The 25,382-nt window shown below is 39.6% G+C and overlaps 1 protein-coding gene across 11 annotated transcripts in view; it reads left to right on the forward strand.

Annotated features, from left to right (window-relative positions):
• Positions 1-1,021: 1,021 nt before the first annotated feature.
• Positions 1,022-25,382, forward strand: part of REPS1 (RALBP1 associated Eps domain containing 1) — a 67,463-nt gene continuing 43,102 nt past the window's right edge. For 4 of the 11 annotated variants that reach the window (XM_042796236.1, XM_042796243.1, XM_042796241.1 and 1 more), the window contains exons 1-3: positions 1,025-1,424; positions 17,788-17,911; positions 22,349-22,545. In XM_042796236.1, the coding sequence (XP_042652170.1) occupies positions 1,272-1,424; positions 17,788-17,911; positions 22,349-22,545 (474 nt within the window). In that variant the 5' untranslated portion in view covers positions 1,025-1,271. Of the gene's footprint in view, positions 1,425-10,586; positions 10,714-17,787; positions 17,912-22,348; positions 22,546-25,382 lie in introns of all 11 variants that reach the window. The other 7 variants (XM_042796237.1, XM_042796238.1, XM_042796242.1 and 4 more) reach the window with 4 other exon arrangements.

The following is a 25,382-nucleotide window of genomic DNA, read 5'->3' on the forward strand; positions in this document are numbered from 1 at the left end:
CCCTCTATTCTGTCGGGGATGTGAAACCAAAGCAGCTTGGAGGGAACTAACTCTGATAGCGTCCTGCAGCAAGAGCAAACCAGAGAGACAGAGGAAATCCAGGAAAACACAAGAGATGCAGAGCAAAAGCTCTGGCTGAAGAGCTACTTGATCTCTTGTCAATTCTTTCTGGGCAATGTACTGGGCAGAGCCTCTTCTTGTGTGTTACGGGGTGTCGCTGCAGAAGGTGCTGACGGTGGAGACGGCACACCGAGGAAAGCAATAATTTACAGCAGCGCCCATGTAGCAGAACGGGTTAATTCTCCGCCAGTTCCCCGGAAAGCCTGCACCGGCGGCGGTCCCGCGTGTCCCCAGAGGCCGGCTCGGGGCTGGGCCTGCTTTCTGGGCTAGCCCGCTGCAGGTGGGCGCCGTAGAGCTTGCCAGCGAGCCGGGCGACCCGCAGTGCCCCGCGGGACCGGGACAGCTGCGTGGGCAGCGCTGTCGCGCAGCCCCCGCGTGATTTACTGCGGGAGCTTCCTCGGGGGCCTGAGCGGCTGGCGGCTCTCACGGCCGGTCCCGAGCCCGCGGCGCCCACGCCGCTGCCTCGAGGGCGTGGGTGGCGTGGGCTCCCCGCCCCCCGCCGGCCGCCCCCCCCTCCTGCCCCGCGCGGAGCCGCCCCGCCGCCCCGCTAGGGGGCGCTGCATGCGCACCGCGGCACATCCGGGCTCCGGGAAGGGGGCGGGGCGCCCGGGAGGCCGCCCCTCCGGGCGCGGGAGGGCGGGGCGCTCGGGCGGCGGGGGCACGCCATTGGCCCTTTTCCCTAATGACCCTGCCCTCCCCCGGGTCTGGCGCTTCCGCCGCCGCCGCTCGCGCGGTTAGGGGCTGCGGGGGTGCAGTGGCGGCGGCGGCGGCGGCGGCGCGCGGCTCTGGGCGCTCTCCCGCGCCTCCCTTTCCGGGGCGCGCGCGCGCGAGCGGGGCGGTGGGCGCAGGCGCGCGCGGGCAGGCGCGCAGGCGCGCCGCCGTGTGGGCGGGAGGGCGGAGCGGGTGGGCGGTTGGTGGGGGGAAGGTGCGAGCAGCCGCTCGCGCGCGGCGGTTGGCTGGGGCGCGCGGCGGCCGGCGGCGGCGTTTCCCCCCCACCCCACCCCACTCCCACCCGCGACGGGCCGGGTGGCGCGAAGCAGCCCCGCGCGCTCTCCGCTGCTCCCCCACCCCCCCCGCCGGCCCGGCCGCCGCCGTTGGATGCGGCGCGGCGGCAGCAGGAGCCGCCGTGCCGCGCGGAGCCGGGGTGTAAGATGGAGGGCCTGACGCTGAGTGAGGCGGAACAGCGCTACTACTGCGATCTCTTCTCCTACTGCGACACCGAGAGCACCAAGAAGGTGGCGTCCAACGGGCGGGTCCTGGAGCTCTTCCGCGCCGCGCAGCTGCCCAACGACGTGGTTATGCAGGTAGCCGTCGCGGGCCACCGGGGCGGGGGGGGGGTGTGGGGGGGTGGCGGGCGATGGGCCCGGGCACCGCCCCGCCGTTACTGCCCGCGGGGAGACAGCCCCGTCCGGGGCTGCCGCCCCTCCTTTCTGCCGCGCTCCGCTCGGCCCTCGCCCCCTTCCCCCCCCACCCCGGCAGCCCTTTGGTCGTCCCGCCGGCGGTGGCGAGCCGGGGCGGGGAGGCCGGAGCGGGACCCGCCGGGAGACTCGGGAGCTATTGTCCGGTCTAGGAGCCGGCCACCTGAGCCCAGGCAGGAGGGGAAGGCTGAGCCTGTCCGGCGGAGAGGGAAGGGCCAGAGGTGCGGGGAGTTGCAGTACTGAGCGTGCCTGTGGCAGGCCCCTGCTTATGTACTTGTGGGGCCTCTGACTCCACGGCTAGGAAGGGGCTGTTGATGATCTGCGTTGGCAGTGTCCGGCAACTGGTAGGAAAGCGCCTTGTTTGCTTCGTGTCGGCAGAGGCCATCCAAAGCATGAGAACCCCACAACATTTTGGGGATGCGGGGGAGAGTCATCCCACAGTCTGCTGATGAAGAGCAAGACAGAAGGAAATCTAGGTTTGTATCGTTGGGTGCTACTGACGCTGATCCACTTCACCTAAGGCATGCAGTCTTTTTTGGACATTGGTTCCCAGCAGTTATTAACTTACCTGTAGTCATCAAAACATTCCTAACGACTGAAAATGCAGCGTTAAGAAAGACATGGGCCAGGCCCATACTTGAAATAAGTATGTACACAATTTTAGCACTTAGTTCCTCGACCAGGTTACATCTAAAAGGTGTAGCAGTGTTGCAGAGCGACCGACATAGAAAAGGGAAAGTCTGCTTTGATGTGCCTTTGGTAATTGAGGAGAGTGTTCCCAGTAAACTGTTCTTATGAACAACTATTTGTAATAAGTTGCTGCTTCTGCAGTTCTCTCTGTCACTGTTCAGTGCTTTAAAGTTTATATAGTGTTTTGAGCTGCAGTGCTGCCTTTTATGCAGTTTCAACCTCAGCCTAGTGAGATAAGCAGCCCATTTAACAAAGTACTAAAGTTACTGTAGCTGGAAATACAGTAGACAAATTTTTTCAGCGTTCTGCAATTTAGTGCCAGATTTCAGGAGAATACGTGTGCTTGACTAGGGTTACTGTTGATGTGTTTTGGGCTCCTCAGAGCAACTTGGTTACTTAAAATACTTTTAAGATGCAAAAAAGTGCAAGAGAGATGAATAAGAAATGCTTCTTACTGGTAAAACTAGTAATCTCTTGTTTGATGACTTGCTAGACTGGACTTAATGGTAAGACAGTCTGCATGATCAGTATTTTGAGTGAGGTTTCCCAAGGGCCACCCACAGCTTTTTCTTCTTTGTGGCCAAGCAATTTCATAAAAATCATCCCAGGAAAGTGAATGTTTACGTGGTTGTTGTATTTAAAATCTCTTTTCCATAAAACTTGTCTGTATAGATAGGTATATAAGTAGGCTAGTGCTAGAGGTTTTGTTTTACGCAGGGATTTAGTGCAAGAACTTGGAAAGACTTGGAACTACTTGGAATTTTTAATACAAGTGGCCACAGATTATATCCTTATCTGTTGTAGAGGAGGTCAGCTATTTTCTTGCAAAGTAGATCACGTCAAGAAGAGAAGCTACTCGGGTGTCATTCCATGGGTTTTAAATAAATTAACTCAAGAAGCAAACCTGGCTTATCACTGCAGTGATCTCAAGGAAAACCTTGCAGTTAAAACGGCAAACAAGGTATTAGATTGCCTGAGGAATGAGACTGTAAATAGTACAAAGAAAGTCAAAATGCCCTTAGCAGTTTGACCCATTATGAATATCTTGTGCAATCACGGTTGGTCACCTGTAAAGTGCCTTGTATTTGTGAGGGAGAGAATCTGCTTGTCTAGTTATTTTATGTTCTCCTTGAAGTATGGCTGTACCTCAGGTTAACACAGGAATGAATACATTGGATGGGGGTTCTTCGAAGGAAAATTGCATTTGATGCTTCGGAAGCTGTGATTGTGTAAGTAAAACCTCAAGATGGTATAGCTTAAGAAACAAGGAAACCCTGTGAAGGAGTTGGAATTTTCTTTTGACCACACGGTGCTGTGTTCTTACCTGTTCATTTGAAGCACCCGATGCTTGTGGGGAAAGGAGCTTGATTCAGTTACCCAGTTCTTACATAATTCTGGCATGCAAGTGTAGTACTAGTCACGTGAATGCTAAGTACCTTTGTAGGTGTGCAAAATGTACAAAATGCTCTTCAAACTCACGGAGACCAAGCAGTCCTGAGGAACTACCTTGAACTTCTTCCCCTTCGGTAGTACAGGTCTGTAGATACCTTTGAATAATTCAGAATTGATTCTGTTGGAAATGAGAATGCATGACAGTTGTGGTTTTAGACCCGTAACATGTTTTGCTTGCAAATCTGTTGTTTAAAGGCTGAAAATACACGCAACCTTTCCTGCAAAGAGTTATGTTTATGTGAGAGATGTGTCTTGCAGTGGGAAAAGTTAATAAATGTGGATAATTGTTCCTAATAATTCTAATTTCTTCATCTAAGGGACACTGTCAGTTGCCTATGAAATGGGAATAAATGAACATATGGAAGAGTGAAACAGTTACGGTTGCTGTATACAAATCATATACTCACAAAGCAACAAAACCTTGGAAGAGAAAAGCTGTGTGTCCACTTACAGAAGGACAGCCTTATTACCAGAACAAAAATACCACACCAAAGGTGTTACAACCGTAACTGCACATGTGAGAACACCAGCCTTTATTAGCCCATATTTCTGCCTTTTTGTACACATCCATAAAATTATCATTAAGGTGGAAGTTTTGCATAAAACACTGAGTAAAAATGTGTGTGGTGGGATAACTAGTCCAGCTACTTCACAACAGTTGCGTGAGTCTTTAAATTGCTCTCAGGGTGTGGTTTCATGTTGCAGCTAAACCAATCTAATGATGTGTTGCCACTGAAGGAGGTGGTTCAGTCTTCCCTTTTCCTCCAGCCGTGTGCTCCTGCTGCTACTTCTCCTTGCAAAGACTCTAGTGCCTGCCTGATGCTGTTGTGTGCTGGCATTGGGGGCTATGCAGACACAAGATTAATCATAGGTTTTTTGTCGATTTTAACTCTGTGTCAGCTAACAGTGGGGTTGAATGAATGTGAGTGCTGGCACGAGGAAGGAGACAAGGAAACCATTTGCTGATGGAAGGGAAGAGCTTTCCTTTTTTCTAGAGCGATTGGATATTTCATTTGTGACCTGGCGTGGGTTTCATAGTAGCTTAAACCACTAGGAGCTGGAGCTGCCTTATGCCGCCACTGACATTCATTTGAACAGACAGTGAGCTGGTTCATGGAGCTTGTTCAGCCAAAAGTGAGGGGGTTTCATCAAGTTATTTTTCACTTGACTCAGCTTCCTGAGCTCATGGCTCAGTTGCACGTGGATCAGTGTTTGTATTGGCAAGTAGTATGACACAACACAGGCGATGCTGAGGACCTGCTATCCACCCTGTATATGTATTTCAGAAGCTTTCCTTTGATAAAGTTCTGGCCAGGTCCTGCAGGCTGCATGTTAGCTGGGATTCATTAGGTGAGCTCCTAGAGTGCGTCTTCTAGGTTAGCTGCATACAAAAGAAATCTAGTTGCCTATTCTGGAGTGGCTGCACAGTATGAACCAGAGCAGCGAGGATGATCTGAACATTGGCTTCGAAAGCACGTTTCACATCTGACCTAAAACTCTAATGTAGTTATGCTATTGAAGTCAGTTCTTGGTACCTTTGTACTGGCAGCGAAGTTGCTTGTAAAAGCTACAGTCAGCCCAGAAAAATGTGTTGCAAAGTTCATTTCTTCTGCATGGGATTAATATAATAGCTGTCCCATTTGTTCAATTTGTAGAATTCTTATTTAGGTGATTTAATCACAGAATGTTTTATGACCTTGCACTTGTTTCTTTGATTATGAATCATACAAACTTCACAAGACAAGAAGCAAATCAGCTGTATGTATGATACTCATCTGAAATTGATGAGTCAAGGCATCTTGCTTTAAAATATAACTATAAAACAGCAAAGGTGCAAGTGTTTGCATGTACTTTCTCTAAACTGAATGAATTGTCATCTTCAGTGTTGCCATTCTACAGCAATGTTACCCGACTTCTAATTTATTGTTAGAAAGTCTTTGAAATGACAGATGAATTGTACAATTATGCCCAATTTCTTCAATTACAATATCCTTACATCAGCCTGGTAAAAACCTAGTGTAAAGCCTATCTTTGGCTGCTCTTAGCCAATTTCAAGCTTTTTTTTTTTTTAATTTCTAAGAAGTCTTTAAAGGCAGATTAGTTTTGATTGGTTTTGTGTCATTGCTGGAAAAAATTACTGTTTGTGGTTGTCTATCTCTGTCAGAGTTTGCTGCCTTCATATCAAAAGTTGTAAGAAAGTGCATACCTGTGATGCAGTTGCTTCATTGTGAAGTCCAGACCTTTAGCGTAAAGCCTCATTCATTGGCTGCAATTTCTGCACTGTGCAGAAAAGCAGCTAAGGTGCAGGCATGCTGCCTTCTGTTGTTCTTGGGGTGGCAGCTTTTGGCAAACATGCGGAACAGAGAACATGGAATGGTGGTTTCCTCAGACGTTAAGAGTTCATCTGCTGGCATGTGGTGCATTTGTAATTGAAATTATAATCCATAGGCAGAACACAGAAAAACTGAATGCAGCTTCTTGATTTAAAGTGTTGGCCTCTCTGTTGGAAAATGGGTGTAGAGAGAAAGGTAGCTGAGAAAATATAAACTTGTTCAGGGTGATGTTATTGTTACAGTTACTGTTTCAGTGAAGTTACCTGCACAAAGACTGTTTATCAAATCAGTAACATTTACTAACTGCCAACTGCAAATGGAAGCTGAGCCAAGGCATGTTTAGGATTACCTGTGTGGTGGAGACATGCAGAAGACTCAACCTCTTTCTGCTTAATTTGCTGGATTTTTTTATCTTTTCAGAACTAGTGGGGTAAGAAATTAGAATTCCTTATACACAACAACTCCCATACCTTCATTTCAGCAATTTGTAGTGTATTTAAAAATACATGGCACTTTCAGATCTTAAAAAAAAAAAAAAAAGGGCATGTTGTGTAAAAAGCTTTCCTCTCCTAATACTGACCTTTACCTAATCTGCAAACCAGCCCAAATTTTAAAATCACGTAATTGAATCCAACCCATACATTTTGTGTTTATATTTTTTTATTTTAAAGCTTACAGCTTTTTTGTGTGGCATTTTAAAATAAATTACTTTAGATTTCTTCGGCAATATTCACAACAGGTCATTATTAAGACATTCTTCCAGTGTAGAAATGTATAACTATAGCATTTTTCTTATTCATAATATTTTGCTAGTCTGAGCACCATAAGGTTGGTAAGTTTGTAGACTTCTATGATTATAATCGTACGTAGTTTATATATAATATTTATATATTTAAAGGATGTTTGTGCATACACTGTGCTGTATCTCAGTTCTTGTTTAGGACATAAGAGTTGTTAGAAATCTGTTATAAATACAAACAGGGCCCGGATGTGCAGTTAATATGTAATTCACAGATAGGATATTCTTTTTTTTTTTTTTCTTTCCCCCCTCAAATATTACTGTAATAGACTTTTTTTTTTCCTCTCAGCTAAGCAGTAGGTTAGTTTTGTTTCTCTGTAATGATGAGATATAAGCATTCTACTTTCTGCTAGTGCCAGAAATGGCTCTTAGTCTGCTTTTTATCCTGTGAATTGTGCTTCTGAGTTTTCTGCAGAATTATGGTAAAAACGTTTACTTTGTAGATGTTACCTTCAAGAGACTGTAGTGGACTACAGATTGTTTTCTCTTTACCATTAATTATTTTGAGTAGTCTCGCATCTCAGCAGCATTTAGTTAGAGAATAATAATTGGTTTTTGAGTGGAAGGCAGGAAGTTAATGGCAAAACTTTAGGAGTGTAGATTAAGTCTATTAGACTTGTTTTCAGCAGATTTCTCAGTGTAATTGTTTTTGAGCCTTTGAAATTGACTGGCATTCATACTGGTTAGTCACTTATATAGTAAATAATTTCTTTATAATTTCATATGCCAGCACAGCAAGCACTCAGCTAATTTCAAGTATTGCAGCTCAGCTCTGTTTGAAAACAGTTTATTTTTTTCTTTTGAAATGTGCTGTCAGATGACAGCAAGGATGATTAATACCCATTCTGACATGACTGGATAGAATTCTAAAATTTTATCAGAAATACCAGGGCCTTTGGCAAATGCAGCTGTCTTAAAATCAAATTAGCCGTACAAAATTATGGATTTTAAACTTGATCTTTTTCCTGTAAAGATAATACTTTTGTATTGGAAGTCTTGAGCACTTCAAACACTGTCTGTGAAAAATGGCAAACATGCCTTTATCTTAGTCTAATCTTCAATAAATATTACTGCAGATACTGTGAAATTATAGGACTTTGCTGGCAATCTTTATTTTTATATTTGCAAGCTTTCAAAATGTTAGTCCTTACAGACAAGTTTTGTACCTATAAGGTTATAAATGTTTGCCATTTAGATTAGTCCTTGTGGAATTTCTAGACTTCAAATTGAAGTTTTGCTCTTTGCTTAACTGAGTTTGAAGTCAGAAATGAGTGTGGGAGCAGTATGTTGACTAACAGATTTTTCTTGCTGGAGTTCCAGTAATGATTAGTCTAAGAATGTATTTTCCACTTGTTCTTTTTCCTTTACCATTTCTTCAGACCATAGGAATATTAAGTCAGTGGTGTCATTCTTTTTAAACTAACATACTGAGTTGATGATCATGTTTATGACTTGCTTGGTTTTCCAACTGGGGTTGGTGTCTAAAGAGTTAAATTATCACCTGCACTTGTTACAAACAAAATACATTTTTACTTAGGCATGCCTGTTTGTGTATAGGAACTGTGTTTTGATAGGTTAAAGGACTTGGAAAACATGACAGTCTGACCTGAATTTCTGACATGATTGACTTCTGACATCTAAAATGCAATCTGAAATGTGGTAATGGAGATATGAGTAGACTCAGTTTCAAATACATCTTTCAGTGTCAATAATCTCAGAAAAGGGATGACCAGGACTGAGCTGTGTAAAATTTAGCAGTAGGTGCTAACTTACTTTTGCTTCAGACTGTTAGTTGCAAATTGTGTAGGAAAGTCTGGTTTTATTGCAATACTGTGTGCGACTTTTTTTCTGAATTAAAAAGTCTTAAATGATTTAAGACCTGGTGTTAGCAGCTCTTTACCGAGTCTCAAATGTAGCTCTGTAAACATGCAGTTTTTAGACCTTTTAACTGAGGTTTGTTTAACCTTTGATAGAGACGTTGTTAAGACTTCTAGGCCTTATTTGGACTAGGAGAGCAGTGCAAAGCTAAGTAACTAATTAATACTGGTCAGATTGATGCCCAGAGGAAAACAGATTGAGATGGGAAAGCAGCTTAAAGTAATGGACACAGTTGTTTCAGGTAGACTTGTATGAAAGTGCTCAGGAATAACAAAACCAGATCTGAGCGGTCCTGTTTGTCTAGGCTACAGCACAACCACTCATTCTGGGATCAGAGAATGCCGTAATCTTAATTTTCCATTATTGAAAAGGCAGAAGCTTATGTTTGTTCCTTGAGGCTTTTCTGTCTTATGATTGTTATGGTGTAGTTATGAGAGGTGAGGTGTGGAAAAAATACTAAAATCAGAAAAGAAAATAATTATTAGCAAAGAATATCAATCACTAGAATGCTTCAATTATAAAGGAGGCCTGAAAGGAATCAAAATGTCTATATAAATGCTGTTCTCATCAGCATTTAGCACTGAAGTAGAAATTTGGCAGGAAAAATGTTCAACTTAGTGTTGTGTGGCAGGAGCATCCACAGTTAGAACATGCATGTGACCTCCCTTGCACTATTTGTTACTGGAGTAATAATTTGGAATACTCTGTATTACTGTAGAATACCTCTCCAATGCCTGCTGAAGCTAGATACTTTCTTGGTGCTTATATGGATACTTTGGCTGCCACCCTTTATTCCAGATGGTACAATCACTTGAGTGTTACAGAATCATCCTGGAGTCTCAAATCATCACAGACTGGCACAGGCATTGAGAGTTCTTGCCAAAGTGTGCTTCATCTCCTGTTGCTTGAACTTTTCATGGTACCACCAACAAAAAGGAAACACCCTTGTTTTGAGGTCAGTTCTTAGCAGCCTGATATGTGAATATATCTTTCCTTTCTAAGGAGGGTTTCTTTGGGCAAGGCAAAGAAGTTGGAGTTGCAAGAGCTCTTGATGTGACATTCTGTTCAGTTGCCTCATACCTTTTCCGCTCCTCTTAAATGCAGAGCACGCAGGTTTCTTGAGGCTGCAGCTTTACAAGAAGTTTACAGTCAAATGAGCAAACTTGCTCCCATGTGCTTTGTAGCTGCTGATGTGTTTGTTGGTTGTACAGTAGTCAGATTCAGTTTAATAAATGAACAGGTAACTAACACAGTAACTTTTTGCTCTCTTACTGAGTAATCATACTGTGTGATCAGATAGACCAGCAACAGTTAGTACTTAGGAATGGAGAACTGTGCAGCTGAGAGCAGAGGAGGGAGGAGCTTTTTAGGTTAAGCAGTAATGTAAAATTGCATTAGGAAGAGGAGACAGGTATGTGGAACATCTTTTAAACGAACCTCTCTTTATGAATCAAGAATTAGAAATGGTTCTTGTAGGACCCCAAGCTGTCTTTTGCTGCTTCAGATTTTTTTTTTTTAATTTCCAGTTCTTCTTGCTACTTTATTTCCATTACTGCTTGTAAGGCACCTTTCTCATGGGCACCGACTCCGCCAGAAGAGCAGCAGTAGAGAGAATCTTAATGCAAGCAAAGAGCAACTCTGCCTTGAGGTCTTCCAGCTATGACTTTTTACTTGGGATGATAGTTTCTTTCTAAGCGAATGCTCATCTTACTGTCTGTTTTTTCCTTTGCTGATGCTATTGAACATGTCAGAAAGGAACATGCTGCTTTATTCTGTCTTCTTTTTGAGGGTAGCTGGCAATAACCAACTTTGAGTTATAGTCAAGTAGGACAGTCTGTGGCACTGCATCTTTGGAAAAATGGCCCCTCTAAATCAGTATCTTGAACTTTCTTGTAGCTGCATGTAGGGTGCATCTGCCTCATCTTTGTGGATTGGTTGATGGTGGTTACCATGTACTACTGAATCAAGAAGGGAACCACTGACCTCTAGAAAGCTGTGGAGCTCTGCATAAGAGGCTCTGCAGGTAAGATTCATGTGTATGACTTGTGACAGCTTTTGCAACTGTTAGCAAGACCACAAACTTTGACTGCAAACGGAAAACTCAAAGCTGCTGCATTAGGAAGTGTTTTTAATATGTGAGACTAATCCACCATGAACATACGTACTACCAGGAGCAACAGGAGATACGGCAGACTGCTTTTGGAACGGGTTGAGATCAGGAATGACCTAAAATGTTACTGGTTCAAAAAGTACTACAGTAGTTGAAAATTCTGTGTTTTCTTTTTGTGTGTGTGTGTGGTGTTCAACATATTCACTTGTTAAGATAGGTATGTATTATGTGCGTCTGTCATAAATCAGAGTTTCGATTTTTCAGTGCTTTTTGTCTGCTGCTTTTCTGTTGACAGAGTGAAAGCATGACTCCACATCTGCCAACCCTCAGAGTGTGGATACCCTTGTAAAACAGATCCCGAAGTACAGGGGGCAGAATCATTCCTCCGAGACTTAGAATGCTGGGTCATTTTTGGAACAGCTAATTTTATATTTCTGATGTGACTAATTCTGAAATTTCATTTGATTGCAGCAAATGTATGTTTGAACCTGAAATGACCTGTGAAATGGGAAAGTTTAGTTCTAAGTATCTATAGAGAATTAATTGTCAGAATTGATGAGTAGCTTTTTCTTCCTGTTGGTATTTTAGCAGTCTGCTTCAATTGTGGACACATACAGTGTGAAAACCAAGTGTGGAGAAGTATTAGGAGAGTCTTGGACAGTAGAAGACTCTAAATAGTTCATTGCCAGAGAGTGTCTGTTTTCTTGGAAGTCCTCCAATACTATTTCTTTTATTTCTCTAAAGACCTGTGTTCTGAAGCCAGGTTTGTAGCATTGATCGAGATCTACCTTCATGGAACAGTCAGTAAGATTTAAACCTTACTATTTGTTATACAAGAGAGTACAACAATGTCCAAATATACCCTGTACGTGAAAATTCTTAGTGTCAACTAATGAACTATGTCAAATACTATGCTTCCTAAGTACCTAATAAGATAAATTGTATGTATTAGAGGTAATGTTATACTTGCTGTTCAGCACATGAACATTTCCTACTTCACACTTACGGAATTAAATATATAACAGTTCTTGATATCCCGCATAAATGCATTTTGCAAATAATCTTTGGGTAAGTGAAAGACTGTTTAAATGTTTGCCATATACTGCTATTAGTGCTGCAATAGAATTCGGAGCAATACTTGGACTGTTTCTTTTAGTGGTGTTTTTTTGTCCTGTCTCCAATTTTTTTTTTTTTCTTGTGTGCCATCATGTGCCAAGGTTTGTGGAGCCTTGTGGAGAACTGGGTCAGAGACATGACTTGGTTAAAAATAACTCCTCAAAAGAAGGATCTTTTTCAGTTCTCTGTCTTGTTCCTGCTATGCAGTGCTGTCAACAACTGTTGCATCTAAGAAGCTACCTGTCGAGTGAGATTTTTCTGAAGAAGAGTTAAAAATTCTTGTTGAACAACTAATTAGTATTGCTTTGTCCAGTTGCTGATAAATGAGAAACTGTAGTTAATAAACTGTGTCAGGCTGTGGTCTGCAATTAGTGAGGCAGATTGAGATAAATGAAGTGACAGGAATTTTCACAACAGTGGTTGCAGAATAACGAGATTAGAAGGTAGCGAATTGTGAGGAAAGAAATGTATTCAATCTAGAAAAAAAAAGCACAAAGAGTTTTTCATAGGTCTTTAATATGTAGTGATAGTCAGGTGGGGTTTTTTTCTGCTACAGTAGCCATGATTAAGAAATATTTTTTTTCCATTTCACTTATACATCCCCAGATTACATTACACTGTAGAGATATGGTTAATTTTTGTTCTAGCTAAAATGAGTGGATTACCTGACTTCAGAACACCTTTGTATAACAGCATATTCTACTACCCATTTTGAAGCTGTATTCCAATAAACTTTTAATTTGGGAAACATCCTGTCATATCTGTTTAATGCTTAAGTTTGCAGAGAGCTTTAGCATTCTCATCAGTGAATTGCTGCATGTGGGATACAGAAATAAATTGTTGACATTATGATGTTTTTCATTTTAAACTGTGAAACAAAATCAATCTGTAATCAGTTACATTTTTATTAAATAACATAAAGCTGAATGCAGGTTATTCTTTTTATCTGAAGTAAACCTTTAGCTTTTTTTTAATGGATTGCTTGCTTTTCATTAAAAGGTTATTATCAATATGCACAGTCAAACACAAAATTCATGTGCTAAATACTGAAGTATGAGTATATTTTTATGGTGTGGTTTAACTCAAGTTTGCATCAAATACTGTAAAATGAATGCGAAAACTTGTTTTGCATCTGTGGTGCATGGTTTAAGTGACATTGTTCATGGTGATTATTGTTTCATATAAACATAAGAGAAAACTTTTTTACTGGAAGAGGTGCTCAGACAGGTTGTAGTCTCCATTGGATATACTCAAAATCCAGCTGGACATGGCGGTCTCCAGAGGACCTTCCCCAGCTCAACTGTTCCGTGATTCTACACTAACAATGCAAACACAAAAATTCCTGCCAAGACACAGTAGGACTACTAGAATACCTCAAATTAAGAATGTGTTAATAAATTCTGGACCCAAATGTGTATTCTCGATCCCAATTCTTCTTTCTTGCTTGATACCAATATGTGATTTTTTTGAGGGGCGGGGTGGGTTTTTTTAGTGAATAAACTTCGTGTTAATGTCCTAGTTTGCTTGATGTGACACAAAAGGTCCTCCTTTGAGGTTGTTCACTCCCCATTCCCATCAGCATACACTGTGTGTGTTGTAACTTCCAGCCTTCAAAAATTGCCTTAAAGTCTTGCCTCTTACCATCTTCTGGTATGCAACAGTAGGTACTTTAATAACCAAGCAGGTGAAATATTTTTACCTTTACTGTGTAGGTGGCATGCATGTTGTTTCATTTATTGTCTTACCATTAAAGTCATCCTTGCTTAAATACTGTTGTACTTTTACATGAATAATGTTTACAGATAATGGACTTGATTTGCCTTGTAGAAGTACCTGGGAGCAGGGGGACTGTGGTATTCTGGAAGACTCTTGCAGAGAGGTTTTCTGAGTTCTGGAAAGTGCATTTCACCACTTTGAGAGATGTGATTTGTTCCACTTCACCTGGAATTTTAAATGTTCTCAAGTCTTAGTTTCTTTGGTTCGTAAACCTTTCCAGGTTCAAGGATCTCTTATTTGAAACCTGTAGGAGTTCTAGAAGGTATGTACTTAAAACGGTGCCCTTTGTCAACATACTCCTTCCTGTGCATATCTGATCTGTGCCAACTCCTAATATTGCTGATGCTGCTGTTACTTCTTTGCAGTATGATGACTGACCGTGCAATTTCATAATTCACAGCTACTGCACTGAGGTTTTTTTTCTTTTGTACCACCAGCTTCCAGCAGTTCTGGAGCTTGAGTTGTTGGCCTTAATCCAGTTAATTGCAGTAGTGTGACGTCAGAATCTTCATATCTAAGGATATGAACAGTCATGAGGCATTTTGTCTTGAAGATGGCTCTGCATTCCGTGAAGAGTTAAAGGAAATTTCTTATCCTCTCTCTTTCTAAGAAGGTGAAAGCCCTAAACATAAATCTCAGAGAAGCAATCTCTTGATTATTTTGTTCTTATTTCCTCACCACCACCTGTCAGTATAACTTATTACCTGTTGAATGTTTAAATCCTCCTTCAAGGAGATTATAGGTAGGCTGTTTTGAGTATGTTCAAGCATGCTGTCAGTCAGCAGTCTTCACTAGATGTTTGCATGTAGTGATTTTATTCAACCTTTAGTCATGTTTCTGATTGGGTCATATTCTGTGTTTGAAACAGAGCACTCCTTTAGCTGTCTATGGCTGGATTTGACAGCTACTTGTTCAGCAGCATAAAGACATTCTTTTTTTGAATTATTTTTTTTATTTTTCTGTTTGTTTGGGGTTTTTTATCTTTAAGTATCAAAAAAAGGAAAAAGCTAATCTAGTGTATTTTCTACATTTATATCTATTTACTTTAAATCCATGCTTGTCTTTCCTTTCAAATACTTATCTGCCATGGTAGCTTAATTATTAATTCAGTTTTTAACTGAAGGTTTTTTTCAATCTTGCAGTACTGACTAGCTCTAAACAAGGTAATTCTAGTCCAGCACTGGTTTAGAAATTGCCCAGGGCCATTACTGCCTAATGATTCCATAGGCTCCTAATTCCTGCATCATTGCTTCCTTTTTTAAGAAGTTTTACCAGAGTCTGCTCATTTATTCATCTGTCAGTGTTAGGCCACTGGGTCCACAAGCTTATTCTGTGCTGGGTGTAGTCAAATATGTGGATGTTCATCAGTCTTCCAGGATACAGTGCTTTAAAAAAAGAAATAGCTCTTGCTTTCTCACTGGTTTTGATTGCTATCTGTCTCTTGAACCTCCACTACTTTAGTTTTGCCAGTTATTTAAACCTAGTGTGGTTATTTTTAGCATTAGGTTGGGTACAGGCAATTTATTTTAGATGTTGGTGCCTCAAAGTTGTTTGGTTTTTTTTTGTTTGAATTGTCATCTGTCAATTTACACTGTCGCTTCTTTCCTCATGGCACTTTTTGTAGTCCAACTAACCTACTGAAACTAATGTATTGTATTCAACTGTATTAAATTATTTTCTTTTAGATAATGAACTTTAGAAAGTGCCCTGTTATCCCCTGACTTATGGCCAGACATCGTGCTGCAGAAATACTATAATGGGAAAATACAAATAAGACAGGTGCTGTAGGACAATGTGGGGAGTGTAATGTAGACACAGCCAAGTGATATAATGCAGATAGCTTCTGTCCAGCAGGATTTGAGCTGCATGCACAGCCCTAGACCTGCTGATCCTCTTGGGACTTCTTTGGAACTAAGTATTTGTCAACTTCCCACACCTTCCTATGACAGGTTTTACAACAGCTTCTTTTCATGAGGTCCTAGAATTCTGTCGCATGGTAAGGAAATACCCAAGCAGCTTTTTGTTGAGCCATATCTAGCTCAGCTGTAATTAATAAACCTGTCTGATTGTATAGAGTTACGAAGGTCTCTTTCATGTTTCAGCAGTGCTGGAGCGTACAAACAGCTCTTCATGGATCGTGTGCTTCAGTTGTTGCTATGTGAAAAAGTAGTTGACTTTTTCAGTTGGAACTTGCCTGCAAACAGAGCTCTTCTGCCCTTCAGAACTGTCCCCTCTGAAAGCTGGGAAATCTTTCAGGACAGCTTGCTCTAAGTCCAATAACAGTCCATCCCAGTAGTTAGGATAATGAGCAGATGTGTCAAGAGACCAGATTTGCAAGAGGGAATTTATGACTGAGCTCTAATGGGAAATTTGAGGAGAAAATTTAATGCCCATGTATGTAGATGAGGCTCATATTCTCAGTGCTGCTCTGCACTGATCTTCACAGACAAGGTCTCATAGGCCTGGAGATGGGATTGAAGGAGGAGAGAAACTAGTAGTACTGTAAGATTGATAGATCTCTTGAGAAATCTCAAATTCATGGGATTAGATGGAATGCTTCTGAGGGTGCTGAGAGAGTCAGCTAATCTTCCAAGACAGCTTTGTCTTTGAATAATTCTGGAGATCAGGGGTGCTTCTCAGTGACCGGAGAAAGACATGTTGCAGCTGTCTTCAGGAAAGGCGGGAGATTTGATTTGGGGAACTGCAGGCTAATTAGCTGCACTTTGGTTGCTGAGAAATTGTGGAGCAAGTCTGCTTGGAAGCCATTTCGAGGCATATGAAGGTGAAAACAGTAATTAGGATTAGCAAGCATGGATTTACCAAGGGTACTTGTCAACCAGATTGCTGTCATGGAAAGACTAGAACTGTGGTTGAGGAGAGAAAAGCAGTGATGTCATCTACGTTGTCTTCGACAAGGCTTTCACCATGGTGTCCAAGAGCATCCTTGTGTCTCATTTGGAACATTACAGTTTAATTGAGACTGCTAGGTAGGTAAAAAGACAACGGGAATCATTGAGCTCAGAGAGGCTGATCTGGGACATGTCATGCTTAGTATCTTATTAGTGACCTGGCACAAGCAGGAATGCACCCTCAGCAAGTTTACAGGTCTTCGATGTAGAAGGATGTGCAGTCAGTATGTTTGTCAGGCTGCTATCTGGAGGGACCAAAATTTCTCAGAAATCGTAATGAAAGACAAACCCATCTTTCCCTTATATAGAACACTGGAGGAGGAAAAGGGAATAAAATAACACCACTTCTTTGTTGTATTTCTTAAATGAAACAGTATCTGTGGCACTGTTCGGAGAACCTGAAGTTCTGCATTTGCCTTCAATGTGGAAATCCATGCATATGTGTGGATACTTCTTTGTGTTCTGAATGAATGCGTGATAGATTTGTTTTATAATTTAAAAATTGAGATATAGCAAACACATAGAAGGTATGGAAAGGTATCATTTGCAATTGTCTAGCTTTTTTACTTATAAAGGTCTAACCTTGTTTTTGAAAATTTTCAAGACAAAATTTGGGATCAGACCATTTCTCTAACTTGATAGTAGCACACTGTTCAGTTTTGTCTGAGAATTATTTGAAAGTCTTAATTTTCTGTTTCTGGTTTACTTCTGACAGTATAGCACTAAAAATGTTGAATGCTATTCAATTTCTGTTGCAGTTACTGAAGACCGATAGACAACATATCTGCTAATGGAGTAGCTAATAGTGACATAGTATGTTTATTATGTGCTTTGTTGGTGTTTTGGGGTTTTTTTACAGTTTGTTTTGTTTAAAAGGAATGTGACCCCCATAACTCTCTCTATCTCACATCAACTCTGTAGAACCTAGGCAAAAGAAAAGGTGGATAATTGGAAAAACTTTAAGTTTTAGACTTGGGGTTTTTTGCTGGTTGTGAGGAATCACATGCTCTGATTCATGTCACAATATTTAGAGATTGCATGTGAAGTTGTTACTGAAAGATTGTATACAGGAAGTTGTTATGAGTGTTTATGCAAAACATGCTGCTCTTAAATGTATGAAATCGCCTCTGTACAGCAGTTTGTGTTTTAAGTTTCTGTGTACAAGTAACTATGTGTTTTGTTTCAGATTATGGAGCTCTGTGGTGCAACAAGACTTGGCTATTTTGGAAGAAGTCAATTTTACATTGCTTTGAAACTTGTTGCCGTGGCCCAATCTGGTCTCCCTCTAAGAGTGGAAAGCTTAAATACAGGTAAATCAAAGGACTGAGGTGGAACCGAGTTGCTAAGTGGTTGGCACTCATGTTCTTGTAGAGTAACCTTGTATAAATTAGTGTGGTATGCCTTTTTATACATGTTGCTAACTTAAAAATTGTGGAGAGACTTTGAGGGAGTGTATTTTCACTATGCAATACATATGAGGTGAAATACCTTACTCTTATTCAAAAGTGTTGTGTTCATCAGGGGGTAAATGAAAAACTACTGACTGTTGTGTATGTACCAGCTCATTCTATAGATGGCTAATGTGATAACTTGTGTGCTGTATCCTCTGAATAAAGGATTAATGGGACTAATGTGAATTGGAAAGAAGAATGTGGCATTTGAAAGCTTTTGTAGTTGCTGAGTTTATGAAGCCTTGATTGCAACAAATGAAAGGTCATTTTTTCTAAAGTCACATTCCTTTGCGCTTGGCTTCGACAGTTTTCTCCATTATTGCAAATATGAAGATCAGTGGTTTAAGATTTTTCTAGTGAAAAACATGAGCTGTAAATGATCTTTTGAAGTCTGTTACCAGCCAAAACACCTGTTATCCTACTTTTCAAAAGTCAACTGTGGTGTTGGTAATAAAATAGGAACAGAAGAAAGACTTGCTCGAGGAAGATGGTTCAGAACAGCACAAGGAGCTTTGATATGAGGCTCTACTGTAGCCTTCTGAGTGATGTAAGTGGATCCATGTCAGTGTTGTTCTGTAAGATGAAAAGAGGCTTAAGAAGGTGAAGTAGTGAGTTTTAAGCCATTGTAGCCCTTTACAGCATAGTACACAACTTACAACTTAAAAATATCTTTGGAACACAGCTTTGCATTGAAGTGACTTTCTAAGTAGATTTTATGTCTGTGGAATACATGTTATAATTTATATATGCTAGTAATTAAAGGAAAGCCTAGGAGGATTTTGTGTCTAAAGGATATAGATTTAAGCAGAGTAGTTAAGGACACTATGCTAAAAACAGTCTGATAGGACTGAAGTATTTGACAAAGCTATAAAAATGAACAGAACCAGCATGTATACTTTTACAGCTGTGTTTATTCTAGGCTCGTACAAACAATATATACGACTTTGATGTTTTTTTGTAGTTTTTTTGAAAATTGCATGGTTTCAGTCAACATTTTGCTACTATTCAAGTTCTTGTCTGCTCATAAGCCACCCTATGTTTATAAACAGCTTCCCTAGTTTTCCTGATGAGAGTTACCAAATCTAAAGCTTCATCAAGTTGTAGCAGAATGCGCTAGAATTAGAAAGTTGGGAAAGGGACCTTCTACTTTTAATATCTAATAGAACTGAGACTTGATATAACAGTTGTGGGATTTCTCATCAAACGTTTACTGAAGAAGGCAAAGACTGAAATCTGTGTATGAAGCTTTTTTCCAGGGTTTTATATACTTGGTTTTATTTTAATGCAAGATACCTTAACTGGAAGGAGCTTTTTTATTAAAAAAAAAAAAAAAAAAAAAAAAAGAAAAGAAGAAATTTGAAGGAAGGAATTGAAATGAACGTATGAACGTACAGAATTAATTCTGAAATATAAAATATGATGCTGTAAAATTAGCAGCCATTGGAACTTGTATAATGCAATGTATTTCCTTGATTCATGACAATACTAGAAATACTTGTAATGGTTTCTGGACTTCTAGGAATAATTTTCTGTAGCTGGTTCCAAGACTCCTAAATACGCTAAGTACAATTGACATAACACTTATTTTTACCATAACTGTTTTTAGCTTTGGTTGTCTGTTGCCTTGGTTGCGGTGGTTCCAGTCCTGTCTATGAAGTTGCTGTTCCTAGGATGATTCAAATGTTGTTGCAGCAGCTACTAAACAGCTAAAATACAGCAGGCTGAATACTTAGAAAATGATTCTGAGATCAGGTCACCTTCCTTTGAAAACTGGGGTTCAGCAGCCTTGCCAGTTGGGTTCTGCCCACAGTCCATCTCCAGGAGGTCTTGAGGAGCTGTTAGAACCATCCCAAACTAAACTGAATGCTCTTTCTCTCTTGAAAGTAAAATATTTAAAATTGGTTAAAGGCTTCTATTTTAGGACAACTACTTTTTAGTTCTGCTTTTTATGCATGTTTTAGTCAATGATTTTCTTAATGCTATTCATTCCTTCATCTTGGTATTTTCTCTTGTTTCTTAGGCTTATTGTGTGTCTCTTCAGTAAACAGCTTGCTTTATGTGAGTTGTTGAGTGGAGACTACAGTCAAATTTTGGGTACTAAGTCCATCCAACACAAGTGTCATCCAGTTGTTTCTTAGTTAACTTAGTGCCTTTTTGATTACTCAGATGTGCAGTGTAGTAAAAGTGCTGGCTTTAGCTGTTATACTACGAGCTTCTAAATCTGTTGTTCCTTTGCCATTCCAGAAAATTTTCCTTCTAGGAAGCTAAAAATTGAGAAATTAGTGAAGTGTCTATTTCAAAGTAATGTTTATTTTTAAAGTATGGAATACAGTTTTTGGTGGAATAAAGTGTTAACAAGGATGTGAGTATAAAAAGTACAAAGAACTTTCTGATTTATTCAATACCAAGATTTAATTCCAGTCATAACAGCTATTACGTTTACAACTGAGGGATTTCTTAAAGGTAACAAATGTTCTAATGGTGAAGCGATGTTCTTCTGCTGTCATGGGAAAAAGAGAGAGGAGGGAGGTATAAAAGGCAAATGTCAGTTGACCATGTAGAAACTTAGTACAGCAAAACTAAACCTACATTTATCTAGTCTTGCTTTTAAAGAAGGCAATAGAGTATTTTGTGTTCCTTCTATAGGAAAGTTCCTTCTGTAAAGCCCTCTATATTATTTTGTGAAATTGTGCTAGATATGTTATGCCAAAGCCTCTTGTTGGAACAACCAATTGCATAGACTTCCCCTCTGTCAGTTGGATGTTCTAGTGGCTGTATTCCCTGTTTTGCAAGCATACAAACTTTCATTTGTATGCAGTGACTTTTTAATTTTTTGACCGGCTGTGGTTCACCATTTAGCTATGTGAATAACTTTCCTAGTGCAGCATGGGGTACAATGCTAATGTTAAAATTAGCATCTAGGAATGAGGAAAGCATCAGGAATTGCTTTAACAGTGTTTCTACATGATGGGTAGCCACAAATTTAGTGAAGAGGCTGTGTTGCGTGCTCCTTCCCTGTGATGAAAGTTGTTTGGCGCATTGAATTGTGCTTAGTGACTGAGACTTAAATCAATTTTTGTTCTTAGTGGAGCATTGTTCTTTAATACTGGATGAATAAAGATGTCTATGGATACATAGTTGTTGAATACTATGGATTTAAATTACACTCTTCAAATACAAATCAGTTTAATGTTTAATTTTTTTGTAATAAACTGTATAAAATTTCATCTCATATTTTAATACAGTTAGTAGTACCACTGACTCATTTTCAATAACAAAAGTAATCTATGTAAGCAGTCAGCAAGAGAAATTGAATTTGAGCCATGCTTGTAAATTTGTTTTGTGTTGGAAAAATACTTTCCAAGCAAGCTGTACAGCAAATTCTCAATTTATTTTTATCTACAGTGGACCAGTAAGAAAGTTGTGGTTGGAATACAGAAAAATGGTAGAAATCTTGCAGTTTTATATCAGACTACTCTGAACCATGCGAAGAACCTAAACCTGAACCTAAAGCAAAGAACCTCCTGGTGTTTTGTAGAAGCTTTGCTTTATAGGTGTTCGTAACAAAGTGAAGTGATACTGGAATGCTCCCAGTTGTATCCCAGTAAAGCAACTAATTTAGCTTCTCTTTTAGAAATGTGTGCACAGATGTGTTTAATAGTTGCAATTTTTTCAGTAAGGCTAGGTTATATTATCTGTTGTAAATATGAACATGACATCAGCTCACTAAAAGATGATGTTGAATGTACTGCAGTGTTATAGCATTTCTTTTGCTGATGAACCATTTTGTACGAAGTCTAATTTTATATATGCACTAGAAATAGTAGATACATTTTAAAAATCACACTTCAGTAATTAAATGTTGGCAAAATTAAGAAAAAATTTGCTAAATCCAGATTATCTGATTGCTACTGCATTTAATGCAGAGTTGTAGTATGAAACTGTTATGGAACTCTATGAAGTTCTCTTTGTATACCAAAACTATAACTTGGGTAGCTTAATTGTGAAGCATAATGCAGAAAGGGCATTTGCTTTTTTCCAACTGGCAGATACTGCCTTGACGGTAGCAGCAGTCTCAGTGTTTAAGTAATTGAGGCACATGTGAAATTTTAACTACAAAATAGAACTGCATTTTTATTTTTAAGCATCATACCTGTGTATAGTAAATGGTCTGCTCGTTTTGTTGTTTGTTTTTTTTTGTTGTTGTTGGTTTTTTTTGTTTGTTTGTTTGTTTGTTTGTTTTTTTTGTTTTTTTGTTTTTTTGTTTTTTTGTTTTTTTTGTTTTTTTTTTAACAGTAAAGGACCTCCCTCTTCCCAGATTTGTTGTGTCAAAGAATGAACAAGAATCAAGGCACACAGCCTTGTATTCTTCAGATGCTGATAACCCAGCTTCATATTCAGGTGTGATTCCTCCTCCACCTGGCAGGATACAAGTCAAAAAAGGCTCTGTGAGCCATGATGCAGTTCAGCAACGTACATCAACTGATCAACAGGTAAGTTAATTTAAAAGATTAAATGGGGCTCTTAAGGACTACTTTGCTGCATAGGTATCAGTTTGATAGGGCTTCTAAGCTTTGTTGCTTTCAGTATAGTTTCTTAAAATAATAAATCATACTGATGTGTATTATACATGAAGACTGCAGATACTTCTGACGTACTTGCATGTAGGAGACATTTTTTTAATGAAGTCTTATAATCTGTGTTTTAAATATTGGTGGTAATGGACAAAGAATTGAGACAGAAAATAAAATCTATGTGTAAGATATGATAGCAAATATCAAGTTGTAATGATTATGATATTAATACCTCATTTATTAGATAGTTCACATTAGCTTCTTAGTTATTGGAACAGTGGTATTGAATGCCATGGAAGACTGGATTTCTAGTCCTTCAGCATGCTCCAATACCTTTAAATCTGAAATGCTTTATTTAGAAAAAAAAATTTCAATCTCACAGGTACTTTTCTCTGACTTACATTTTATTATTTAGTTATTTAATTGTTAAGTAGAGACAATGAGAACCAGAAATAACATATAGAAGTCTTCATATAACTTATAGAAGTCTTCATAAAGCTTTTTATTGTGCTCTAAAAATGAGAAAACTGATTTCTTTTTGCTCACCGGTTATCTCATCTTCAGCTACAGGATATCTGAATAAATGAAAACTGTAAACACTTAAAACTCTTTGCCTCCTCATAATTCCTTGGGTTTTACAGTTTTTACACTCTCTTTTCACGGGGAAATCTTTTCTTACTGTCTTTTCTACAAGCAAGAACACTTGAGTAAAAACGTTACATTTTGCTGGGTGTATGTGTGTCTGTGCATAACTGTTGAATGACCTGTTTTCTTCCCCATGGTATGCTCTTTTCTAGGCATGTTTTGTAAAGAATCGAGGAACTTGCAAATATCCCTTAAACTTTCTGAGAATCAAGGAGTCACTCATAAACATATAGCCCAGACTGATCCAATAGAAAGAAAAAGTAAATTAGCAGAGGCCATCATAACCAATGTTTGGCTGCTTTCTCACTTCCCTTCTCCCAAACTGGAGATGGGGACTGTAATGAAAGGAGGACTGGCAGTAGATCTGAAGATAGTTTGTCGTTGTCTAGTTTTGGGTAGGTGTGTCTGAGAGAATTCCCAAGTACATCATGAAGAAATCAACAGTCGCAGATGTCCTTGATCTGATGACGGGGTTTTAGTTTGGTTGAAATACTGATTTGTGTGCTTCCATCATGGTGTTGAGTCTTAGTGAACATCTGTCATTTGATACAGGAATCTGTACTGGTGTAACTTCAAAATGACAAAAAAAAAATAACCTCGTGTTTGAGGTCTTCAGGTTCTGAATAAAGAAGCCACGTATTCACAAAGGGGTATAAGCATCCCAATTTAATTTTTCCGTATTGGCTAATAGAAGCAGCTTGGTATCATTTTCACACAAGTCTGTATGGGATCATCAGAAAAAAACTTTATGTATAAGTCCTTTGAGAGATCTGGCCCAGAAAACAGACTTGGAGCAAATACAACAGACAACAGAGCATTGAGTCCAGCAGTTTTAAACTGTATTCATGGTTTAGAACATCGGGGAAGTATTGTCAGATTTTGCACCCTATTGTAAAATTGCATTTTCTGTGGCTGTTTATACATTTTTGACTGTACAGTGAATCCATTCAAGCAGCCTTCTTGTCCCATTCTAATATTTATTGATTCAGACACCATGTTAGAAACAAACTGAGAAAGGGGCTTGAGCCTAGGTTTCTTGCTTAATCACATAAATACTCTAATTGGGTTATTTCCCAAAAGATGGTTACTGCTTTTTTTCATGTTTTTGTAGAAATTGCTGATCTAGTTGTGTTTACCTGGAGATACCACTCAGATTTATAAAATCTAGGAAAGGGTTCAGATTGTGAATTTTTATTATATGCCACCACTTTCAGTGATGAGGATGAGAAGATCTGAAGCCTGAATAGTAAATTACAGCATGTAGTTTTCCTAGGGATCTTTCTGGAGGAATTTAAGTGTCAAAATTAAACCTGGATAATTCATTCCTTGAGCTTGTCACGTAGCTGTTAGATACACCATTAGTGAGTTTGGGTTTACTTTTTTTTTTCTTATACTGTTTACTGGCTTTGATAATATGCCTGGCATTTCACAATACATTGATTTCATAAAATACTCTGGCTGAAATATTATTTGTATGAAATCATAAGATATCTTAATTTTCATCTTTAAAAGCTGGACTCATTCTGTATTGGTGAGATTTGTCTTGCAGAGGTTAATATCGTATAATTACAAATAATTTATGTAAAAGAATTTCACTTAGAGTATTGTCTACTGAAATGTCCTAGCTGAAACTATTGCTTTAACAATGCATTATTTTGGCAGTTCCCCTCAGCGAGTTTCACTTGGAGGCAGGGCATCAGGAAATGGCAGTCAGGTTGCATTTCCAAAGAGTAGCTATGAATAAGGTCATCTTTTAAAGTAAGCATGAGCTAAGTTCCATAATGTATTTTTTCTATCACTAGCCATTTTTGTGGTGGCATTTTTAGTTTATATTATCTGTTATGTAAATATAGCACTGGGCAGAAGTTCATATCTTTAGTATAGTTAGTGTTAATAGAAGATGACTGAAGTCATGCCCAACCGTCATGGAAGCTGCAGAACTGATTCTAGGAGTCAAGTCAAATAATTAAAGATGCCTTCCCTTATTAGACATCATGTTGACTGTACATCCTAATGTAGATAAAACATTGAAGGATTTTTTTTTTTTTTTCCTGCTGGAACAATTTTTTCTTCCTAAATAGTAGAGGCTAAGTAGGTTTGAACATTTCTGT

The sequence above is a fragment of the Tyto alba genome, unplaced genomic scaffold, assembly GCF_018691265.1.
Source record: "Tyto alba isolate M040663 unplaced genomic scaffold, T.alba_DEE_v4.0 Super-Scaffold_22, whole genome shotgun sequence".
NCBI lineage: Eukaryota > Metazoa > Chordata > Aves > Strigiformes > Tytonidae > Tyto > Tyto alba.